At 41.4% G+C, this 19,311-nt stretch overlaps 1 protein-coding gene across 9 annotated transcripts in view; it reads right to left on the bottom strand.

The window, feature by feature from the left end:
* Positions 1 to 7,688: 7,688 nt before the first annotated feature.
* Positions 7,689 to 19,311, bottom strand: part of CALD1 (caldesmon 1) — a 191,581-nt gene continuing 179,958 nt past the window's right edge. For 5 of the 9 annotated variants that reach the window (XM_088141300.1, XM_088141302.1, XM_088141304.1 and 2 more), the window contains 7 exons: positions 16,127 to 16,170; positions 15,954 to 16,032; positions 15,215 to 15,352; positions 14,505 to 14,600; positions 13,286 to 13,366; positions 11,323 to 11,362; positions 7,689 to 10,160 (listed from right to left, as the gene is read on the bottom strand). In XM_088141300.1, the coding sequence (XP_087997426.1) occupies positions 10,129 to 10,160; positions 11,323 to 11,362; positions 13,286 to 13,366; positions 14,505 to 14,600; positions 15,215 to 15,352; positions 15,954 to 16,032; positions 16,127 to 16,170 (510 nt within the window). In that variant the 3' untranslated portion in view covers positions 7,689 to 10,128. Of the gene's footprint in view, positions 10,161 to 11,322; positions 11,363 to 13,285; positions 13,367 to 13,620; positions 13,737 to 14,504; positions 14,601 to 15,214; positions 15,353 to 15,953; positions 16,033 to 16,126; positions 16,171 to 19,311 lie in introns of all 9 variants that reach the window. The other 4 variants (XM_088141303.1, XM_088141305.1, XR_015796278.1 and 1 more) reach the window with 3 other exon arrangements.

Genomic DNA, 19,311 nt, shown 5'->3' with positions numbered 1-19,311 from the left:
GTTAGCTCACAGGCAAATGCAAACTGCCAGCTGGGTCTAATACAGTCACATTTAACTAGAAAAGGAGAAACTTCTCAAAAATCTGGAGATTGGGATTCAAAAGTCTAATAGAAAAAAATGAAATGGGCTAAATCTGTTCTTGATCCCTGGAAGTTATTAAAACTTTTAACTTTCAGCACATTTAGCAAAGCTTAAATGTACTTCTAACACATTTACAGCCCTCCACACCCCTTAATGACTTCTTGGCAGCCCTTTTGATTTTCCACTCTCCAGCTGACTCCGATTCACCACACAGTTCTTTTGTTCGCAGTTTTCTGCCTCTGGCAGAACTTTCACACTCATCCATTCATGCTCTAAAATATTTATTCTTTAAGTGGTCATCCATGGGCACAAAGGTGATGGTAAATTTCAGAAATCAGAATAAACCAAACGAGCACATAAGCAACTCCGTGCAAATGTTCACTGATCATTATTATCAGAACTTTTCCATTATCTGAGTGACTCCAGACAGGGAGGCTTCAAACAGCTAAGAGAAGATTCTGCAATCCCTACAACGCCCTTATAAAAGGCCTTTTTGCTATTCATCTCTTTGAGGGAGGCCCAGCGAAGCCAACAGTTGTTTTTTTGCTTTCTCCTGAAAGCCTGTAGCACAATCCAAAGAACGCATTTGGGCTCTATATTCTTCAATGCACATGCATCTTTAAATCTTCAATTAAGTTGCGGTCAGAAGAGCATAACTTGCAGGCCAGCGATCCACCAGAGACTTAACAATGAATCAGAAACATGACAATGAGCAGAGGACTCCTCCCACCTTATTATTATTAGCTTCTTGTGAAGGATTGATGGATTGATTACATGCCATCAAGTTGTTTTCAACGACCACATAGATGGATTTTCTCCATAACAATCGATCCCTAACCTGGTCTTTCAAGTACTGTGTGAACGAGGAACCATCGATTAATTGCATTCATAGACCCCCTTTTCTCAGCCTCTAATTTTAGCCTCAGAGCCAATGAGAACCGCCAGGGGTCAAGCCAGACCTTAAACTCAGCTTCGCCTTTGTCCAAGTCTAACACCTTAGCTACCACCGGCTCTCCTAGCCTCTGCTCTAAGCCCTTTGAAGGAAGCCGTTTCAACAGCAAGAATTGTCCATAAATCAGCATGTCCAGTACATTTCCAAAGCACTCAATTGCACACATGTTCATGCTGCCCTGGTTCTTTCGCACGGATCTGGGCATCGAACAAGTCCAGTTAAGGCAATGTTTCTCAACTTTGACAACTTTAAGATGTGTGGACTTCAACTCCCAGAATTCCCCAGCCAGCATGGGTGGCTGGGGAATTCTGGGAGTTGAAGTCCACACATCTTAAAGTTGTCAAGGTTGAGAAACATTCAATTAAGGCTTGCGTGCCAGCCCTCGCAGAGCCAAAGGAATACCAGCTGCGGAGGGTGGGAGGCGCCCGGACTCGACCCGCAGAGAAGCGGGACTCGAGAGCGGCGGCCTCAGCTCGGTCCTTCCCTTCCAAGCCCCGACCGGGCGTGAGACCGACTCGGGGCGGGCGCGGCAAGCGGGGCGAAAGCGTCTTCCCGGGCAGAAAGGGACGGGGAAGCGCGGCTGCGCGCGCGGAGCTGGCCGAGCACCAAAGCCAACCCGCCCGTCTCCGGGCTCGGCGCGGGCAGAGGCTTGCAAGGGGCGCCCGACACTCCGCGCATGGCAGATGGAGCCGCGCGTCCCGAGGGGCCCTGGCTGGCTTGGGCTGGCTGACGGAGCCCCCTCCCGCTGTTGCGGCGCTCGGCTCTCTCGCAGCGCGTCTTCGCGCCCCGCTGAAGGTGGAAACGGCGGTCAGGGCGGCGCGGGGCGAGTCCGCCGACGCGAGGCTCGCTCGCTCGGGCGAGTCCAGAGGGGGCCCAGCGGAGGTGGTGGGACCTGACCCTTTTCGCCTTTTTCTCCCGCCCTCCAGCGCCCGCCTGCTCTTTATAACTCCATGTTCTCTGGGAGGTGGGGGAGATCGATGGATGCGGACAGAAGGGATTGTGATTTTTTTTTTTTTTAAATGAAGTCCTCTTTACCTGACCCAGCCTTGTTCCCTCGTGCACATCAGTCCCGTGCTGATTTGCGTGCATCACTGGGCACGTGGGGACAGTTAAACACGGTGAGAAAAGGGTAGAGAGAGATCTTGTCGGTGTCCTGTTTCTCACACAGCCCCATCAGATGCGTTCAGAAAGCCCTGCGTAAATCTTGCCTGATAAAGTGTCCTGATAATCAGAGCTAAGCTGCCCTGAACATGGAGGCTCGATTTAATTACAAGAATCATTATGGAGAGACCTGTCTTCCTCACACCTCATTGGTTGGGTGTGCAGAACCTTAGTTAGGCCAGGAGAAATTCCCGCCCGTGCCAGCAGTGGGCCATCACGGCCCTTTACAAACGTAAAAATGAAATGTAAAAATACGTTTTATGTTTAGGCATGTTGCTGTTGTTTTTTATTGTTAAAAAGCCATGGTGGCCCAGCTGGGGTTGCTTTGCACCCACTGATGCAGCACTGGGTGTTACAGGCTTTTTTGATGTTGCATGTCAGTTTCTCTGCAAGTTCCCCGCTCTGTGGTTCTCTCTCACACAGACAGCACAAAACCTCTGGGACCAGTTGAAGCAATGATGGCCGATCAGCCTGTGGCATGAACTCTCCCTTGTTGTATGGGTATGGGTGAGCTCCCTTGATAAAAAGGCAGCCTCTTTAGACAGATTGGATTTCATGGTCAATTCCACCTCCCTTTCTGGTCCTCAATGGATTACAGCTTCTCTTCTTCTCACTAGGAATTGTTCTCTTCCACTTATATTTATTTGTTGGTTCATGCAAGAGAGGCTTATGCAATAGCATTAAAATACCAGGTAAATAACAACTAAAAACAACAGCAAAGTCACCCAAAGATTACATAATGCATATAGGGGAGGAGAACAACACAGACATATTCCCCACTGAACGATCATTGGGGAGCAAAGCCCATCATCCTATAATGGGATCTGATGAAAGAGCCAGGTTTTTACAGCTTTACAGTAAACATGGTTGGGGCTGTATAGTTCTCAGGAAGCATTCTGTTCTACAGGGCAGACATAGCTCCCAAGAAGACACAGCTCCCTATAGGTCCCACAAGGGGACAGGGCTTTACAACTGGGTCCTGATCATGTCACCTCCTCCAGATCTTACCAGTTGGGCAGAGACAACAAGAGAACAAGAGGCCGATAGGTGACCAGGATGTGAGCCATAAATAGGTGACATCAACACTTTGAATTGTATACAGAAACCCACTGGTAGCCAATGCAATTTGCAAGAACAGTGGTGTTCCATGGGCAAAGCAAGAAGCGCCCATCACTATTCATGCAGCATTGCAACAGTCCAAATGGAAAGTTACTAGGATGCGCAGGACTGTAAGAAGGGCATCCCAATCCATAATTGGTGCACGTGAGGGATCTATGCAAAAGCTCTTCTGGCCACACCTGCCACCAGTTCATTGAGCAGAAGCCCAATCTAAATCTCAATTCTACCTAGGGTAGTGTCATTCTGTCAAGTACTAAAGATAGTAGATCACTGTGACTGGCACTTCTTGAAACCAAAGCCACTTGGTCTTGCTAGGATGGAGCCTAAGCTCATTTCTTCCCATCCAGATCCTTACAACCTCCAAGCACCAGGAGAGGACCTTCACTGCATCACTTATTTGGCCTGAGGTCAAGATATAAAACAGGTATAATCCATATACTGATGATTCCTGATGCCAGAGGATGACCTTGCCCAGGAGCCTCAAGTAGATGTTGAATAAAAGTGGCATGAGTGTGGAGCCATGTGGGACCACTACAAGCAAGAGTTGTAGGCTGGATCCCTCCCCACCCACCAACTCTGACTGGAACCAGCCTGAAGAAAGGAGGAGAATCTCTGCAAAACAGTGTCTTCTACTCCTAATCCCCAGAGATGGTCCTGAGGTGGCATGGCTACCCTTCAGAGTTTCCAGGTGACCCCAGAAAAAGACACCACTGGAGTTGGAGAAAGGGCTACTATCAGCCCTTTGAGGTAAACCAAGTCACAGACTCCACAGAAATGCTGGAACTCTACTTTATTGGAAAAAACTATAAAAACAATCGTGAAGTCTGACTGCATTTTGCCTTCCCTCCCTCTTATATCCCAGGGGGTTAAGGCAGAGTCAATTTTAATTTCTTGTTAATGTTATCTTTGATTCCTGGGCTTAAAACATGTTTTTGTTTTACTATGTTGTAGCATAGTTTCTCCAAGGTCATCTCTGTGGCTCTCTACAGCTAGGTATGCACCCACACAAATGCCAGAGCACCTTTTTGGAACTGAAGCGCTGCAGAACCATAAACTATAGAGTAAGCCTTAAATACAGTAGGCTTAATATAGGGACTTTTCTTTTTTTAAATAAAGAAAACACCTCCATAGCCAATGCAAAACACAAAGTGGGAGAAGAAAATCCGGTCCCATCCACTTTGCATAATGACACCCATCCACTGTAGCCCTAGTACCCAAAACAAATTCTTGACCCCCAGTCAAGACCGGCCACCCCTATGCTAAGTGATAATGTAATTAAGTCCAAAGCTTAGCATGTTATATGAGCTCAGCCACTGTGGTTTATAAACCACAGTTGATGATCTGGTATATTGTGTAAACTCAGCTAGTGGTGAGTTTTTCAATAAACTATGCTTGAACAATATTTAGACTAGCCAGGTTCTGTGAAATCAGCTTGTAAAGATACAGCATGGAGAAAGGATTACATACCGAGGCTGGAGCGATTCGGGTTCCAATTCGGCTATAAAACTAATTGGATTATCTTGGCTCCACCAGTTAATAATTCAAGTGTAGCCAACTTTATAGTTCTAAGAATTAGGAGAACAGTCACATACACTGTTGAGTTTCTGGGAAGAGCACTGAGATATAAATAAGATAGGAGAGCTATGCCTTTGGAACAAGGAAATTATTTCTATTCTCATTTATTTGGTGTAGCCACTTCTATCAGCCACTTGCATTCCACATCTTATCTAGAACATTTCCCACAATCAAATAGAAAAAGTTTCTAGTTGCCATTCTCTTTGGTTGCTGTTGGGTTTATAATGCAGAATTGATTTGAAATATGCTTGTTTGAAATCAAACCTATGTTGGAAATGGATATTGTGTTGATTTTTTAAAAAATGTTTAAGCTAATGCATCCTCCTTGTCTTATTCTTGCAGTTGCCATCAATCATAAGATTATTCATTCAAAGTCAACTACTTACCATTGGACTTCTGGCCCTGAAAAATAGTGGAATTCAGTCATGTGGAAATTTATCTTTGTCACTAGTCTTAACCAACAGAGTAGCCCCCCTGCCCACACACACAAATGTGAAAGAAGGAAACATATCCTGAAAAATGGAGTGAGTTATCAGATAGAAACCTCCAGAAATCACAGATGGATAATGCTCCTCCTTTTCTTCTTCCTCCCCCAGTGATGTCATAATAATTGGCAAAATCTAGAGGGTAGGTAAGGAACATATATTGAAGATTTTCATGCTGATTCTTTGCATTTAGAAACAAATTATTGAGCTGATATTACAAATTAAACAATTGGTTGAAATGACATGGTAAATCGATGAGCAGTATGAGCACATAATGGGCCGGTGAGTTCATTTTTATTTATTTTTAAATAGAATCACCCAGTTCCACTCTGGAGCAGGAGCCATGTGTTTGTCCAGCTTATTTAGATGCCTATTCCCTGCTAGAAAATGGTGTGTGGTGCCTAGCTGGTGTGGGTCTCAGCTTTCCCACTTTAAGACTTGCTGGCTTCCCCATTCAGAATTTCTTCCGTGGCGGAAGGATGTTGTTATATCCTAAGTATATTAGTCTCTTGCATGTACCTCCTGCTTGGTGGGATGCAGGAAACTGTTGGCCTCCAAGATAATTTACAGTAGACAAGAATGTAGATCTGAAAATAAATGCACCGAAGACTCAGGTAGTTGTGTTTGACGAGGAAAATGGAAATAATGATTGCATACATAAATGGTGAAGAATTAGAACAAGTAAATAAGTTTGTGTATTTTGGTAGAATATTTAAGATAGATATACTGGTCTATGACTGTAATAGAGATTTGATTTGATTTGATTTATTTAAGATAGGGAAATGGAAATAATTTAATACTGTATGTACAAAAGCTGATGGATGGATGGATGGATGGAAGGAAGGAAGGAAGGAAGGAAATGATGAAAGAAGCAGAAATGTGTTCTTCTGCCTACTTTATGATACAGAAGAAAGAGGTGTGTCAAGAGAAACATGAAAGTAAGTTAAATGCAGTAGGAATGGGATAGTTAAGAGGTATGTGGGGCAAAACAAGAACAGAGACAAGCATGAATGGGTGCTGAATGAATGTAAATTGAACACAAAGTGAACGAACAATACAAAATAATTGCCTTGAGGTGGTTTTGTCAGAATGAATGAGGATGGAAGTACAAAACAAATATGAAGGAAGAATGAGTGGTTGAGAGCAAGGGGAAGGCTGAGAAGACAGTGATTGTACAGAGTTGGTGAAATCCTCAAAAAGAGAGAAGTTAGAGAAGACAGTACAAAACCGTGTATGGATGTGGTGCAAGCAAGGATGGCTTATTAGAAAGGTGGTGGGGTGAGCTAGGAATCTCTATTTCCACTTATCTCCTGCCTTCAGTTTCTTTTGTCTGCTACTTCTCACTGGTTTTCTGCACTTGGCATAACATTTCTTACCACAAAAAGGCAACAGTAGGATGAGTATGTATGTATGTCAAAGGTGTATGTGTCAAAGCTGTTCCTAGGTAATTTGAGGCATTCTTACATTTCCGTATGTTTTAAATTCCCAACCTGGAATCTAACTGCAACCATAATAAAGCAAAATTGTCTCTAAGCAAAAATAATTTGGAAGGTCAAGATCCCATGCACTGTTTCTGCCCAGTCTGTTTATTCACTTTCCTCCTTGCCTACCCTCTGGGTTAGCTTTTGATGGATGGAGACACTGATGTACGGAAGCTTTCCATCCTGCATCCATGTGGTCCCAAGGTGGCACATTCGTTTTCTGAGCATGCAGATCAACCCCATTATCTCCCTTCACGCTGTTGTAAGAAGCCTGGGTGCAAGATCTGAAGAAGTTGGGCAGAAAGCTGATCTGGGGATAGAGTCATCACACTGCTAGTGAGAGATAAACCTGTTCTTCAGTTTGATTCATTTCGCTTTGACCATCCCTCCTCCACTCATGAAAGAAAAGCTTGATTTATTTGGTCACTTTAATGCTTACATCTAAGATGTAACTTGGGGTAAGGAATTAGAAATATCCCTATACACTAAGCAGCCAGACCCATGCAACAATTTCATATAACCAAGCAATTTATACAAACTCCATCCTACTTCCCTTCTGCATCCTAGGCACCCCATCTCACAACAGCAACATTCACATGACATGCTAAGCCACAATATAGCTCACCCCATTTTGGCCTAGATTGCTATGTGGTATCTTACAAACCCAAAACACAGGATTGTGTAAACTACAAATATATTGTGCAAAAACAGTTAAGTCCTGACTTCACATGCAGGACTTTGCTGCCTTCAGTACTCCATTCTTTTGGCACCCTTCCCACCTGGGGATCCTGATGACATACATAAGCCCTGATTGAGAAACAAAATCCATCCATCTGGCAGAAAAACTCCATTTATTGTGAATTACAAATTCAGCATACTAGTTTATGGTAGGTATTCAGATGTAAGGATTCCAAACTGTATTAAAAAACAAACAGCCAAACCACAGACAGATCCAAGGTTGTTTCTTCTATGATTCTGATCCATCCTGTAAGCCCCAGTGAAATTCATATGTAAACTTGATGATTCACAAAAGCAATGGAGCTGTCTTGGATACTGCTACTCCATCTTAACCCCTTAAAAAAAACTAAAAAGGACAAACAGATGCAATAAAAATGTAAACCTGAATAAAGAAATTAACCATACTCAAGCTATCATGGCATCTGAGGTGGGCTATAAATTCTAAATAAAACTCAACTGTATTCACTTCACTCCACCCCAATGTATGAGTGTAAAAGCCTATCATCGTGTAATTTGTAAATTCAAACTTGTTTTTTAAAAAAAGACTTTTGCAGTTACTATATACAGGTCAAATAATATGGCTGTTAAAATAGAGACCATGTGGGTGGAGGGACTGAGACACAATAGATAACCTTCTCTGGGGATGCTTCTGGACTCTACAGAAGCCTCCTTTCTCACTGCCTGGACTTCAGCAGGCGCTTGCTCTCTAGCACAAGGGATGTGGACATGTGGACTTCTGGAGGAGGGAGGGAGAAGGCTGGAGAGCCCTTCCCAACCTGACATTTTCCAGATGTGTTGGGATTACAACTCCTGAGATTCCCAATGCATCTGGAAGGTACCAGGTGGGATACAAGTGACCCTGGGCTGCCTCTGCCAGCACACCTAGGACCAAGGGTGACTCGTGCGCAGAATTGTACGGCAATGGGAGGGATTGTGACCTTTCTGTTTTCTAAAGCGAGAATGTGAGAAATGTATACAGACCTGATAAAGAGCAAATTCAGTGTGCAATAAGGTGGAAAGAAGTATTACCAACAGCGCATGTGCATGTATGTCTTGTGTGGTAATTATGGTAGTTCTATATAAATTAGCTATATTGCTTTATACACGTGACCTATGACCTAAAACTTTTTTTCTTCCCTGTTTAAAACTATAATTTTAACTGCCCCTTAAAAGGCATCTTATTTTTTTTAAAAAAAATCTAATACTTCTCTTGCCATGTGCCTAATGGCAATTATGGAATATTAATATAAAAGGTGTGCATTTTTTTTTTAAAAAAAAGTTGTGATATTGGCTAGTTATGTAAGTTTATAGCTAAATGTAGTAAATAAGTATTAAAAGCCTTCTATCATTAGTAGTGCCTTATACTTACATTTAGAAAAGCGAAACGTATATATTCTAAAACTGTAACTAATTTAAAAAAACAAACGAGAGAGAGAAACATTATCAGTACCACTGTTGATTGCAATTGTCCAAATTCAGGGTATTAACTATAACTTACCAAAGGAGAGAGGGAAAATGCTACTTAAAACTACAAAAGTTGTGTTGACTTGACACTAATTTGTCATGGGCTAATTATGGAGGGAAATGGTCGACTCAGCATGTTTCTTCCATGCCTCACTCTAAAGTGCTGAAAGGAAAAAAAATGGGGCTCATTCCACCTAGGTAAAAGAAGGATATTTGTGTGGGATCCATGGAGCCCCATTTCTTGCATCTCCCCAATGGTATTCCTTTCGTGGAAAGTAAGACTCCTTTGCTCTGCACATGACCTTATGGAAGGAGAGGATGCCCTCCACTTACCAGGCATGTCCCAAGCAAAACATTAGTGATGGCTTAGGCACTCCAGCAGCAAAACATGTGGCATCTCCTCTTAAGCTGCAACATGATGCTGGAGAGCAAAGGGAGAGAACTCCACCATTCCTTCAAAAGTGGTGAACCACCAAGGATGGTGTACCGATCATACAGTGTCCTGTAGATCACGATAGGCTTGCATAGGAGACTCTTAACAGGGAATTATACCAAACCTTTCTACACTCAACAAGTCAACAATAAGTCAATAGTAGCAAAGAGGTTGACTCTGCCTTGACCCTTGAGCGGCCACTGATCAAGTGCTTTGCTTGTGAATGACCCAGCCTGTGTTCCTCCTATCCTGGCCCTCTGTTTGCCTCACCTATTTGGGATAGGACCCACACGTGGAAGGTGTGCACAGTAGATGTCCCTCTCCTGCAGGTCGAATGGTTCTAGTCTGGACGCACAGTTTGTTAGGACTAATCAGTAGAAGTGTCTCTCATTCACAGCATGGATTTCTTTGAGGAATAAGGCTCTCATTACAAGGCACTACTATTAAGACAAATGTTTAAGACTGATTATTAAATACAGTGCTAATATACATGGTTTCCTTAAAAACTGGGATAATGTAGCCAACCCCCCCTCAAAACCCAACAAAAACAAACAAACATAAATATATATAAAAAGAAAAGGACAAATTTAGCACTTCTGTTTTGAAAACCAAGTTGGTCCAGCGTAATTGGTGGCTTCCTTAAGGCTCCTTTTCAAATTGTCTCAAACCTGCTGAAAGAAAGAGAAGTGGTGGGGTTGACTAGAATCACCAGAAATGTCAACGTTTGGGGCTTAGCTGGAACATCTCTACTTGCCCAAGGATATGCTGATTTAGGATGTAATGCTAAGACCAAGTCTTAAGGACTGCATGAGCTGTTCTTTCTTGTTTGTTCCCCACACTCTAGAAGAGATTTCCAGTAAGTTTGACCTTGACCAGCTTTAAAATAATATCCACTGATAGTTTATTTTCAAAAGGCAAATTAGTAAAGCACTTAGTTTTTAAAGGCTCCACACTTTTTCCTGCTCTCAGCTCAAATTTTACCTCCTCATTCATAGGGAATATACTATTTTAGTATATACAGCTGCAAAATTGGATTTGAATGGGCTTATTCTTGGGTAAGCAAGTATAACTCAGTACTGGCATAATGCCTGAAAAAAGATGGATCCCGCAGAGGACCATTAAAAAGTTTTCAAAAGGCTCATTAATTCCTACTCAAATTGGAGATGCTTAACAAGACAAGTAAAGAGCAGACAATGAAGGAAATAAAAGTAATTGTTTCTACTTAGCAGGCAGAAATGTGAACAGAAAGAGTATGATATACCTTACATTAAGCCATAAAGCCTAGCTAGATTCTGGCTTCTTACATATGGATCCAGCCACTGCTGTATGCAAACCATGATCATGAATTTAGGTCTTGTTGAGCAAGCCCAGCCAACAGTAGCTTATTCACTAAACCATGGTCAAGCAAATCATGGCTTCATGTGATAGGTGGACCAATTCAAAGGCAAATGTACCCAATGTGGGAGGGCAGGAAGAAAATACAGTAACAGGAATCTCTTGGAAAACATAAAGGAGGACATGAGATGAAGGTACAGCAGCAAGAGGAGTGCTGTTGTCAAGAAGGCCTGAGGAAGAACAATACAATAATCTGTGGGTGGCCTACATCTTCAGAGCCCTTGAAACTAGCCAGGAAAGTGAATGGTCTGCTGTTGGCCTCTTACAGACTCCAGCCAAGGAACCCCATTTGCCATCAGAGACAAGCCACTGGGGAGGAGACACTGTTTGTCCGACAATCCTATTAAAATTATTTCAAAATTAAGGTTTTGGGTCCCATAAGACACCTTGCTCATGCCATGCCTCATCCCAAATACTGAAATGTTCATTTTTGCTTACCATTGGTCTCCAACTTCCTTCCTGTTGCTGTGACCTGATTCTGAAAAGAAAAGTACAAAAAAAAAAAAGTTACAGAGACATAGACTTTATTTCTTAGTGGTATATTTAATCCCAAGAAATTCAGTGGACAGTTGTTTTGGCTGGGATCTGCGATGAACATTCAGGGGTAAAAATCATGGGAAGAGCAGGAAAGAGTATGAGACACAGAAAAGCCAGGCTGGGATTTCTCCCCCCACCTCCAAATTTGGGAGAAAGAAGGGGGAATTGTGTTTTAACTGTGTTAAAACTATTGTATGATTAACCTAATTGGTAACCGTTTGGTTCATTGTCTTCCTTGCTGTCTAATGGTCTCTCTGCCAGAGATTGTAGGGGTGATCTTGAGTGTAGCATTGCATTGCCCAAGGCTCCTGGGTCATCCTGGGGGATGTCATTGTCCACACTGAGGTGGTGCAGTCAGGGGCAGGTCAGGGTTTCATGTCCTCCATGGCAACCGCAGGCCTGCCCCAAACTGGTATCTGTAGCAGGGCATTTCTTGTACTTGGTCTTCTCTTCATGTAGAACTGGTGATCTGACAGTGGAGGAACCCAGTGTTACTCCATTGTCATGGCTGGATCAGTCCTTGGACAATTTTAGATTGATGGCAGGTACACACCTCTGCAGGGGAGAAGGATCAGTTAAAATGGCCTGATTCAAGCATCTGACTGATCTGGATGATTTCTTGACTTGGGGAATTTCCCATAGTGCTCATTAGTAAAATTGCTGATGCTCTGGATGATCTGTGGGATGTGGAAATGCCCCAGGCATTATATTTGCATAGAACAGCTTGATGTGTGCAGCATCTCCCACCAAGATGTTGGATGGAGGTTGCTAGAATACCAAATGGCTCATTGCAAGCAATCTCCATTATTCTTTGTGGACAAAGCCAAATGGTTCCATCTCAATGTGGACTCTGGTGTTCAAGGAGACTATAATGAACTAGCCTCCACAACTGCTTGCACTATTATTCTGGATTTTTTTTGGTTTGTAGATCTTAAGGAAATTGATATAGTGTATGGAGAATGAGGGCTGCCACTTGTTAACTCAATCTTTGCAATTAATGACAGATTAAATAAACCATAATAGGACTGCCCATTGATTAGTTCCTCTTTGTAGACAGGATGTCTTTGTAGATACACAGTTGGAGGATGCTCCTTGATCCTCAGTTGTTAGTAGATTCATAGGTGGCAACTCTGGTGAGAAGCACTTCTGCACAATTCCACCTGGTACACAGCTGTGACTTTGTGAGTCAGTCAGATTTGGTGGCAGTTATGCCTTTATTTCATCTTGCTAGACTACTGCAATATACTTTACATGGGACTATCCTTGAAAAATAAGGAAAAGTTGCAGTTAATGCAAATGGGGCAGCTAGATTACTAAATTCAGAAGTTCATACAGGGGTTCACATAATGCAAATACTGAAAGATTTATTTTGTTTCTCAACTGCTTACCAAGCACAGTTTAATGTGTTTAATTGATCTTTAACACCTTACTCGGGATAGGGACTATCTAAGGGACTGTCTCTCCCATTATAAAATTGAGTGTTCAAATCTGCAGAAGACCTTTTGAAAATGCCTGTGTCCACATTGCTCTCAGGCCCTGAAATGCTGTTCTTTGACTGTTGCCTCCACTGCCTTGGTATTGGGAAAACAGTTAATGTTTTAATGGTTAATTTATATTAGTATCATTTTTCATTTTAATTGTGTGTTACATTTTTGTTCAAATATTATTAACCACCTTCAGATAGAATTGGAAGATAGGACATATAGTATATCAAATGAATAAATAAATAGTTTAGGACCTATTCTACATCTTTCTTCTAGGTTTGGCAATTATGTCACTGAAATTCAGCAGTGTAATTGAAAGGGACTTCAGAGATACCCCCTCCCCCCAGAAATGGGGGGATAAGAACAAATGAGATGGTCACCTTTGAAGGAGAAGTGGTCTTTTCAACTGACTGCTTTTCCCAAAGGTTGCGTTTGCTAGATACATCTCCAGGTCGTAAGTCCTGTTTCCAAAAGAAAAAAAGCAAGTATTTGAAACAGAGAAAGCAATGGTGTCAAAAATACATTATTAAGGTTTGTTCTATTTAAATATATCTTCCCCAAAGATGAATTCATAGGCAGTAGTATGAGACTTTAAAATAATTTCTTTCAAAAATAGTTCCACCACAGCTAATTGGACACATATATAAATGGGAAGTATGGTGGGGCTGGGACTGGAAGGTCATGGTTTTGCAGGGGAGTTTCAAAACTGATTTACCTGACTCAGTTTAAAAGCAAACAGCCAATCCAAAAGAAGAATAGAGCAACGGAGATATATATAGAATTCCAGCCAAGGTGGTGGTGGTGAAAGAGGGAAGAGAAGAAAGCAGTTGACTAAGAAAGAAGGAATGGAGAGAAAGGACAGATTAGTATAAACTCACTTCTGTGAGTTATTCTACCGTAGTCCACTTATAATGTCCAGCCTTCTTAAATGAAACATGTTTCTCTCTGGGCTTATAAACATCTGGCTGCTAATTTTGAATAGAGAAGTAAGAATGTAGAAACAGCACATTCATACCATACCACAGCTATCTAAACCGCTACTCTAGCTCCAACAGTAATCAACTGACTTCTTTCAGACACCTCCTTCAACCTCTGTCTACCTCAGGTTACAATTTCCATTTGGCTGGGAATTATAGGAACCATGGTCTAAACAATCTGGAGAACACCAGGTTGAGTATGGATGCCCTTTGCAAACTCAAAACAGAAACAACCTTTTTATTCTGAACATTGAGCTCTCACCCTTGTGGTTTATGATCATTTACAAATGGTAGGGTTCATTAATAGGTTCGAATATATACTGAATCCTGCATTCTCCATGATGTGCTTGCTTCTTACCTGTTCTGGTTTAACATAGCACTAGGCACAATCCTTGAACTCACCTGCCAACTGCCTGGGCAAGCAACCAGTGATGATGGCAAGGACAAGAAGCTTCTACAAGGAAAGTAAGCCTCTGTGGATGCCCATCCCAAAATCTGAAGCCAGTAATGCCCACCAAAATAGCACTGAAGTTCTCTTTCCTTCCTGTATAAATGATTAAGCTTCTATCTTTCCTGCAGACTAGATGATGATACTACTGAAAACAGAGGAGCAAATACTCACTGATGGTTTTGAAGCAGACAATTTGTTGCTTTCTGGGGTCTTAGTTAACCATTCGTTGATACGACTGGAGACTCCGACCTTCAGCCCAGCTGTTTCCTGTAGAACAATTGTTTGAAAATGAAATTGGAAGCTTCATAGTAAGTATCAACATAGGGATAAGCTATATATAGACAATTGTGCAATTTCACAAGAACTCATGTGAGAATGTTGAAATCTCATGACAGTCTGTAGCAAAGCACCCTAATCTTAGGAGATTTCAAGTGACTACCTTAAATCTCACAAAATTTCAGCATTCCTGTGTGAGGTCCTGTAATATTAGAAATTAGACTGTCCACTTCTTGTGAGATCAGACAATTTTGCAAGACATATGATTAAAATAACAATAATAATAAACATTCAGGAGGGTTGCATCCTACAGTTGAAAAGCTTATCAATCCATGAAATGTTATGCCAAAGTTGGACAAAGCTTTGTTTCATAGCTTCAAAAACTTGGAGGAATGTCTCCATGAAACACCATCTCAGAAGCAGGATAAAAAATACTTTTCAACAGGCTCAACCACAGAATTCTCTTCCTGTTTGAAGTTCAGAACCTGCATTTCCAGTATATTATTACCTCAGGTCTTATTTATAATCCTTGCATTGCCCTTGCATTGACTGAATTGGGGCAGAGGTAGTCACAAGGGCAGAAGATTCTGAAAGGGGACATGTACCTTATTGGGTGTCCCCATGCCAGAGGGTGATGAAAACACATTGCCTTTCTCCCACATACTCTTGATGTTACGAACTCCTTCAGCAGGGACTGGGAGGTCAGAAGCAGCTGGCTTGGTGGCCTTTGCAGCTTTGGTGCCCTGCAAGAAACAACTGGTGAGTCAAGATAGCTGCTCCAATGTCACAAGACTGATGTAGCACCACTCCTCTCCTACTCCACATTTTCCTTCCTCCTACTTTGTCACCTGCTATTGGCTACAGCCTGCTTCGATCCAGGCGGTTCTTTCTCACCAACTTACAAACCAACAATCAGGAAAGCAGATGGCCAAAACCAATCCACAATGAATGGATGAATGAAATATATTTTATTTATTTGTTAGATTTATCTCACCTTTTCTCCAGAAGCTTAAGGCAGTGTATAATTTCTCCCCACAAAAATCCTTATAAGATAGGTTGGGTTGACACTGGGTAATTGGCCTAAAATAATTCAGTGAGCTTCCATGGCTGAGGACAGTCTTAAAACTGGGTCTCCCTGGTCCTATCCAACATGCTAGCCCCTACATCATATGTTGGGGCAGAGCTCATAAGTTTAAATAAATATCCATTGCTCCATCGCTTCCAGTGAATTCCAGAGTACTTAATGACTTGTTTAAAAATGCTGGTCTATGAAAAATACTTGATTTGTCTTGACACAGTGGCCAATCAGAAGAACACAGGAAATTGAGAAGATGTGCAGCTCACCTCAATTGCACTGGTATATTGTTCCAGCCTACTGTCTATCTTGGAGACAACTGGAGTTGTGTGAGTAGGTTTCATGCCACTGTGAAAAGAATGAAATGACAGAGACTTGTCAGTTTATATCCTGCACACTATACTTTCATTATGACCTTTTTCTTGGTGTTTGAGCTCTTTACCTCTTCTGGGCGGATTTGTTCAAGAACTCTGCACGCTCTTCTATCTAAAGAAAAGAGACAAAGAAGTAAGAAAATAAAAGTGAGGTCTACAAAGACCACAGAACCTAGTAGAGGTTTAAATAATGGCATGGTTTACATAGATGCAACAAACATAGCAACTATTTAACACACAACACAGCAACAGCACAATAAAATGGAGACAAGGAGCATGGCTTACACTTACACTGAGGGCCAACTTTGGATCCTGAAATGCCATAGTCACAGAGTTTTTAGGAAAAAAAATTAACAGAACAATGGTGCTAAGATGGAGTAGCTTAAAAAAAGAGAGAGACAGGAACAAGAGCAGAATCACCCCACATACAGCCTCCATCCAGAAATGGAGCCAGATGTTGTGAGAGCTAAAGAACTGAAAACAGCAGCCCCGTGGTTTTTTTGTTGGAATATTTAGGGATCTAAAATGCACATCACTCCATTCTGACATATCCCTGTCCTCCCAGTTTTGACATCCTTTTGGGGGTCTTGGCATTCAATTGTGTGACAAAATTGTATGTTAGAGAGAAAAAGAGAAAGAGATGTCACATGTTGCATATCTGTCCAGGACCGTTCAGTTACATTAGACTATCCTTTCCAGCCCTGATGCTCTCCAGATGTGTTGATCTTCAATTCTCATAATTCCCAGTCAAGCTGGGGAAGACTAAATTAAGCAGGGGGACCAAAATACACATAAATGCTATTGGGAAAGCAATTAAATTGTGTTGTATTTTTATCCTGCCAGTTTACCAAAAGAAGTCAAACAACCTAAAAAGCACCAGAAAGAGTCAGTAAAATTATTACTGCATTTCCCTTGTCTTCTGAGATAAGAAGGTCTTCTTACTTCTGAAGAAGACTTGAAAAAAATTCTTCTTCCACCAAGCGTTTCATCATTGATGGTATCTGGGGTGCCTAGCTGATTAGTTAAGCCTAGATTGGTATTTATTCATTTTTCTATTATTGTACACCAACTTGAATTATCTGTAAATCACTGTATAAATAAAATAATAAAATCCAGAAAAACAGTTGCCCAATCTCATCTCTGCAACTGAAAACTCATCTGAACAAGATAGTTTTAACCACCTTGGGAAGCCCAAGAGCAAAGGGGTTAGATACACTTCCAGGGGCCAGTAGTTCCAAGATGATCTCTCACATTAGTTAGAAAGTTTCTGTTACAGGTATGATCAAGCCATTTGAGATGGTTGTAAGAAAATGAAATGAGGCTGAATTGAGGCTGGCTCCATCCCTGTTGATCTTCTGGAAGTCCCTCAAGACCTGGTTATGTCAGCAGGCCTGGGGGCCCCCGGAGACCAGTGAGATATTGAGGTGGCTCCATTATTGTTGTTAAAATCTGTTGCTCTCTTTTAGCCTTGGGATTTTAAACTTTTTAATAATAATTGTTTTTATATGCTTATTGTTTTTTAATTTTGTTGTACGCCACCCAAAGTCATCTTTTTGTGAGATGGGAGGCCATATAAATTTGATAAATAAATAAAGCTCCTTTTTAAAGGTGTAACCCCATCTCTTATGGAAAGGAAAACCAAGACATGAATGTTGGGGACAGAAGATGGCAAAAATGTGACCTAATCAGTTAGAAATCTGCTTCCATGTTTGGGTTGTCTTTTCTTAGCACCCTGTATTGTTGATTATGCTGCAAAGAAGCATGCAGCTGGTTTCTGAAATCTTCCTTGCTGAGAGTTACTAACAGAGTGAAACCAAAACTACCTGAGATAAATTGGGAAAATAATTTGGCCATCAGCCCTAAAACTCTCTCAATCCCAAGGATTTAAAAAAAAAACAGAACAAAATCAACCACTTGGCTTCTTATCTAATTCTAATTTTCTCACTGCACAGTTCTTCTATCTATAAGAGAATCCAAAACCCATCATCAATTACCCAACTTAATACCCTGATTAAAAATCAATGTTGGATCATGCTATTACATTTGAGATGTGATGGGGAACACATCTTGTTTAAAACAAGACAGGAGCCCATGCTAAAGACAGTGCACAAAAGAAAGGGGTGAAAGATTTCATTCACAAAATAGATGGCTTAATGAATTGGAAAAGCTTGACGGTTGCATAAACTGGAATGCTAGAATTAAAGAATTCTTGAATCTCTAGGTTGATTGTCCACAGAGATCTACAATACCAAGATCCTGTGCTGCTTTTCAGAGTCACCAGATGGCAGCAGAACAGAGCTAAAGATTACTTTCAGCTCAGTTCTCTTCCATCATCTCAACCCTTTAAAAATTACTTATTTCCCACATAGATAATATAGTACATCTGGGTAATATAGTACATCTGGATAAGAAAACGCATGCAAGCCACCAGTTGTAACTAGTTGTTAGTTGCTCTTATTTTTTACTTTAGTCTGCATGCACATACTAGAAAGCACCATGGTTAGCTACAAAGGGATTCATGGATTATCAAAAAACATTTCACATAATCTGTGTGCCTTTTTACACATAGGGAGGGATGAAAAATTAGGTGACAAAGATCATCACATCTGAAGTATCTCCCAGAAGTTCTGCTCTTTTTTCATGATGCGCATTTTCATTTCTGTCCCTATCCAAAATCCATCCTTTTCTCTAACCAACAAGAGATGTTATTTCAGAAATGTTAGGACACTGGGTCCACATTTTGCGGCTCTCAGTAGAGAAGCTTGACTGATTCAATTTTGTTTAAAGCAAATTCAAACTCCCTTGTTTGACATCTCCAGGACTGAGCAATCCATCTGATTTCTCAGTCCATGAATGCCCTAACAACACTTTAAAATCGTTGCAGTATTACCTTTAAAATGTACAAATGTGCATTTATGTGTAAAGCGTGTGTGGGTTAAATTGCACATTCATACAGAAGGAAAGGTTCTTTAGGTAAGCATATGCTGAGGTATCTGATTAGAAGAGAGTTCATTTCAACTAAATCTGCATCCTCACTTTTACAATTCTCCTTAAAGCCCATGCTTTTAGCCATGAGAAGAATAGTGTTTCACAAGAAGGTATTTTCAGTTATAGCCTCTTTGTAACACTCGTTTGGATGAGTTCTCATTTCTATACCAGGGAGAGAGCAATTTAGTTGCACAAAACGTTTATATTTATCAGGCTTGTATCTCCTTTTGCTGGCAGTTTTAATGCTGTTGGCTGCCTTGAATTT

This window comes from Python bivittatus, unplaced genomic scaffold (assembly GCF_059951505.1).
Source record: "Python bivittatus isolate LINGU-HERP-01145 unplaced genomic scaffold, Pbiv_v1 ctg000330_np1212, whole genome shotgun sequence".
Lineage (NCBI taxonomy): Eukaryota > Metazoa > Chordata > Lepidosauria > Squamata > Pythonidae > Python > Python bivittatus.
Note: the sequence above shows the minus strand (reverse complement) of the source record. Positions and strands in the feature narration are given on the sequence as shown.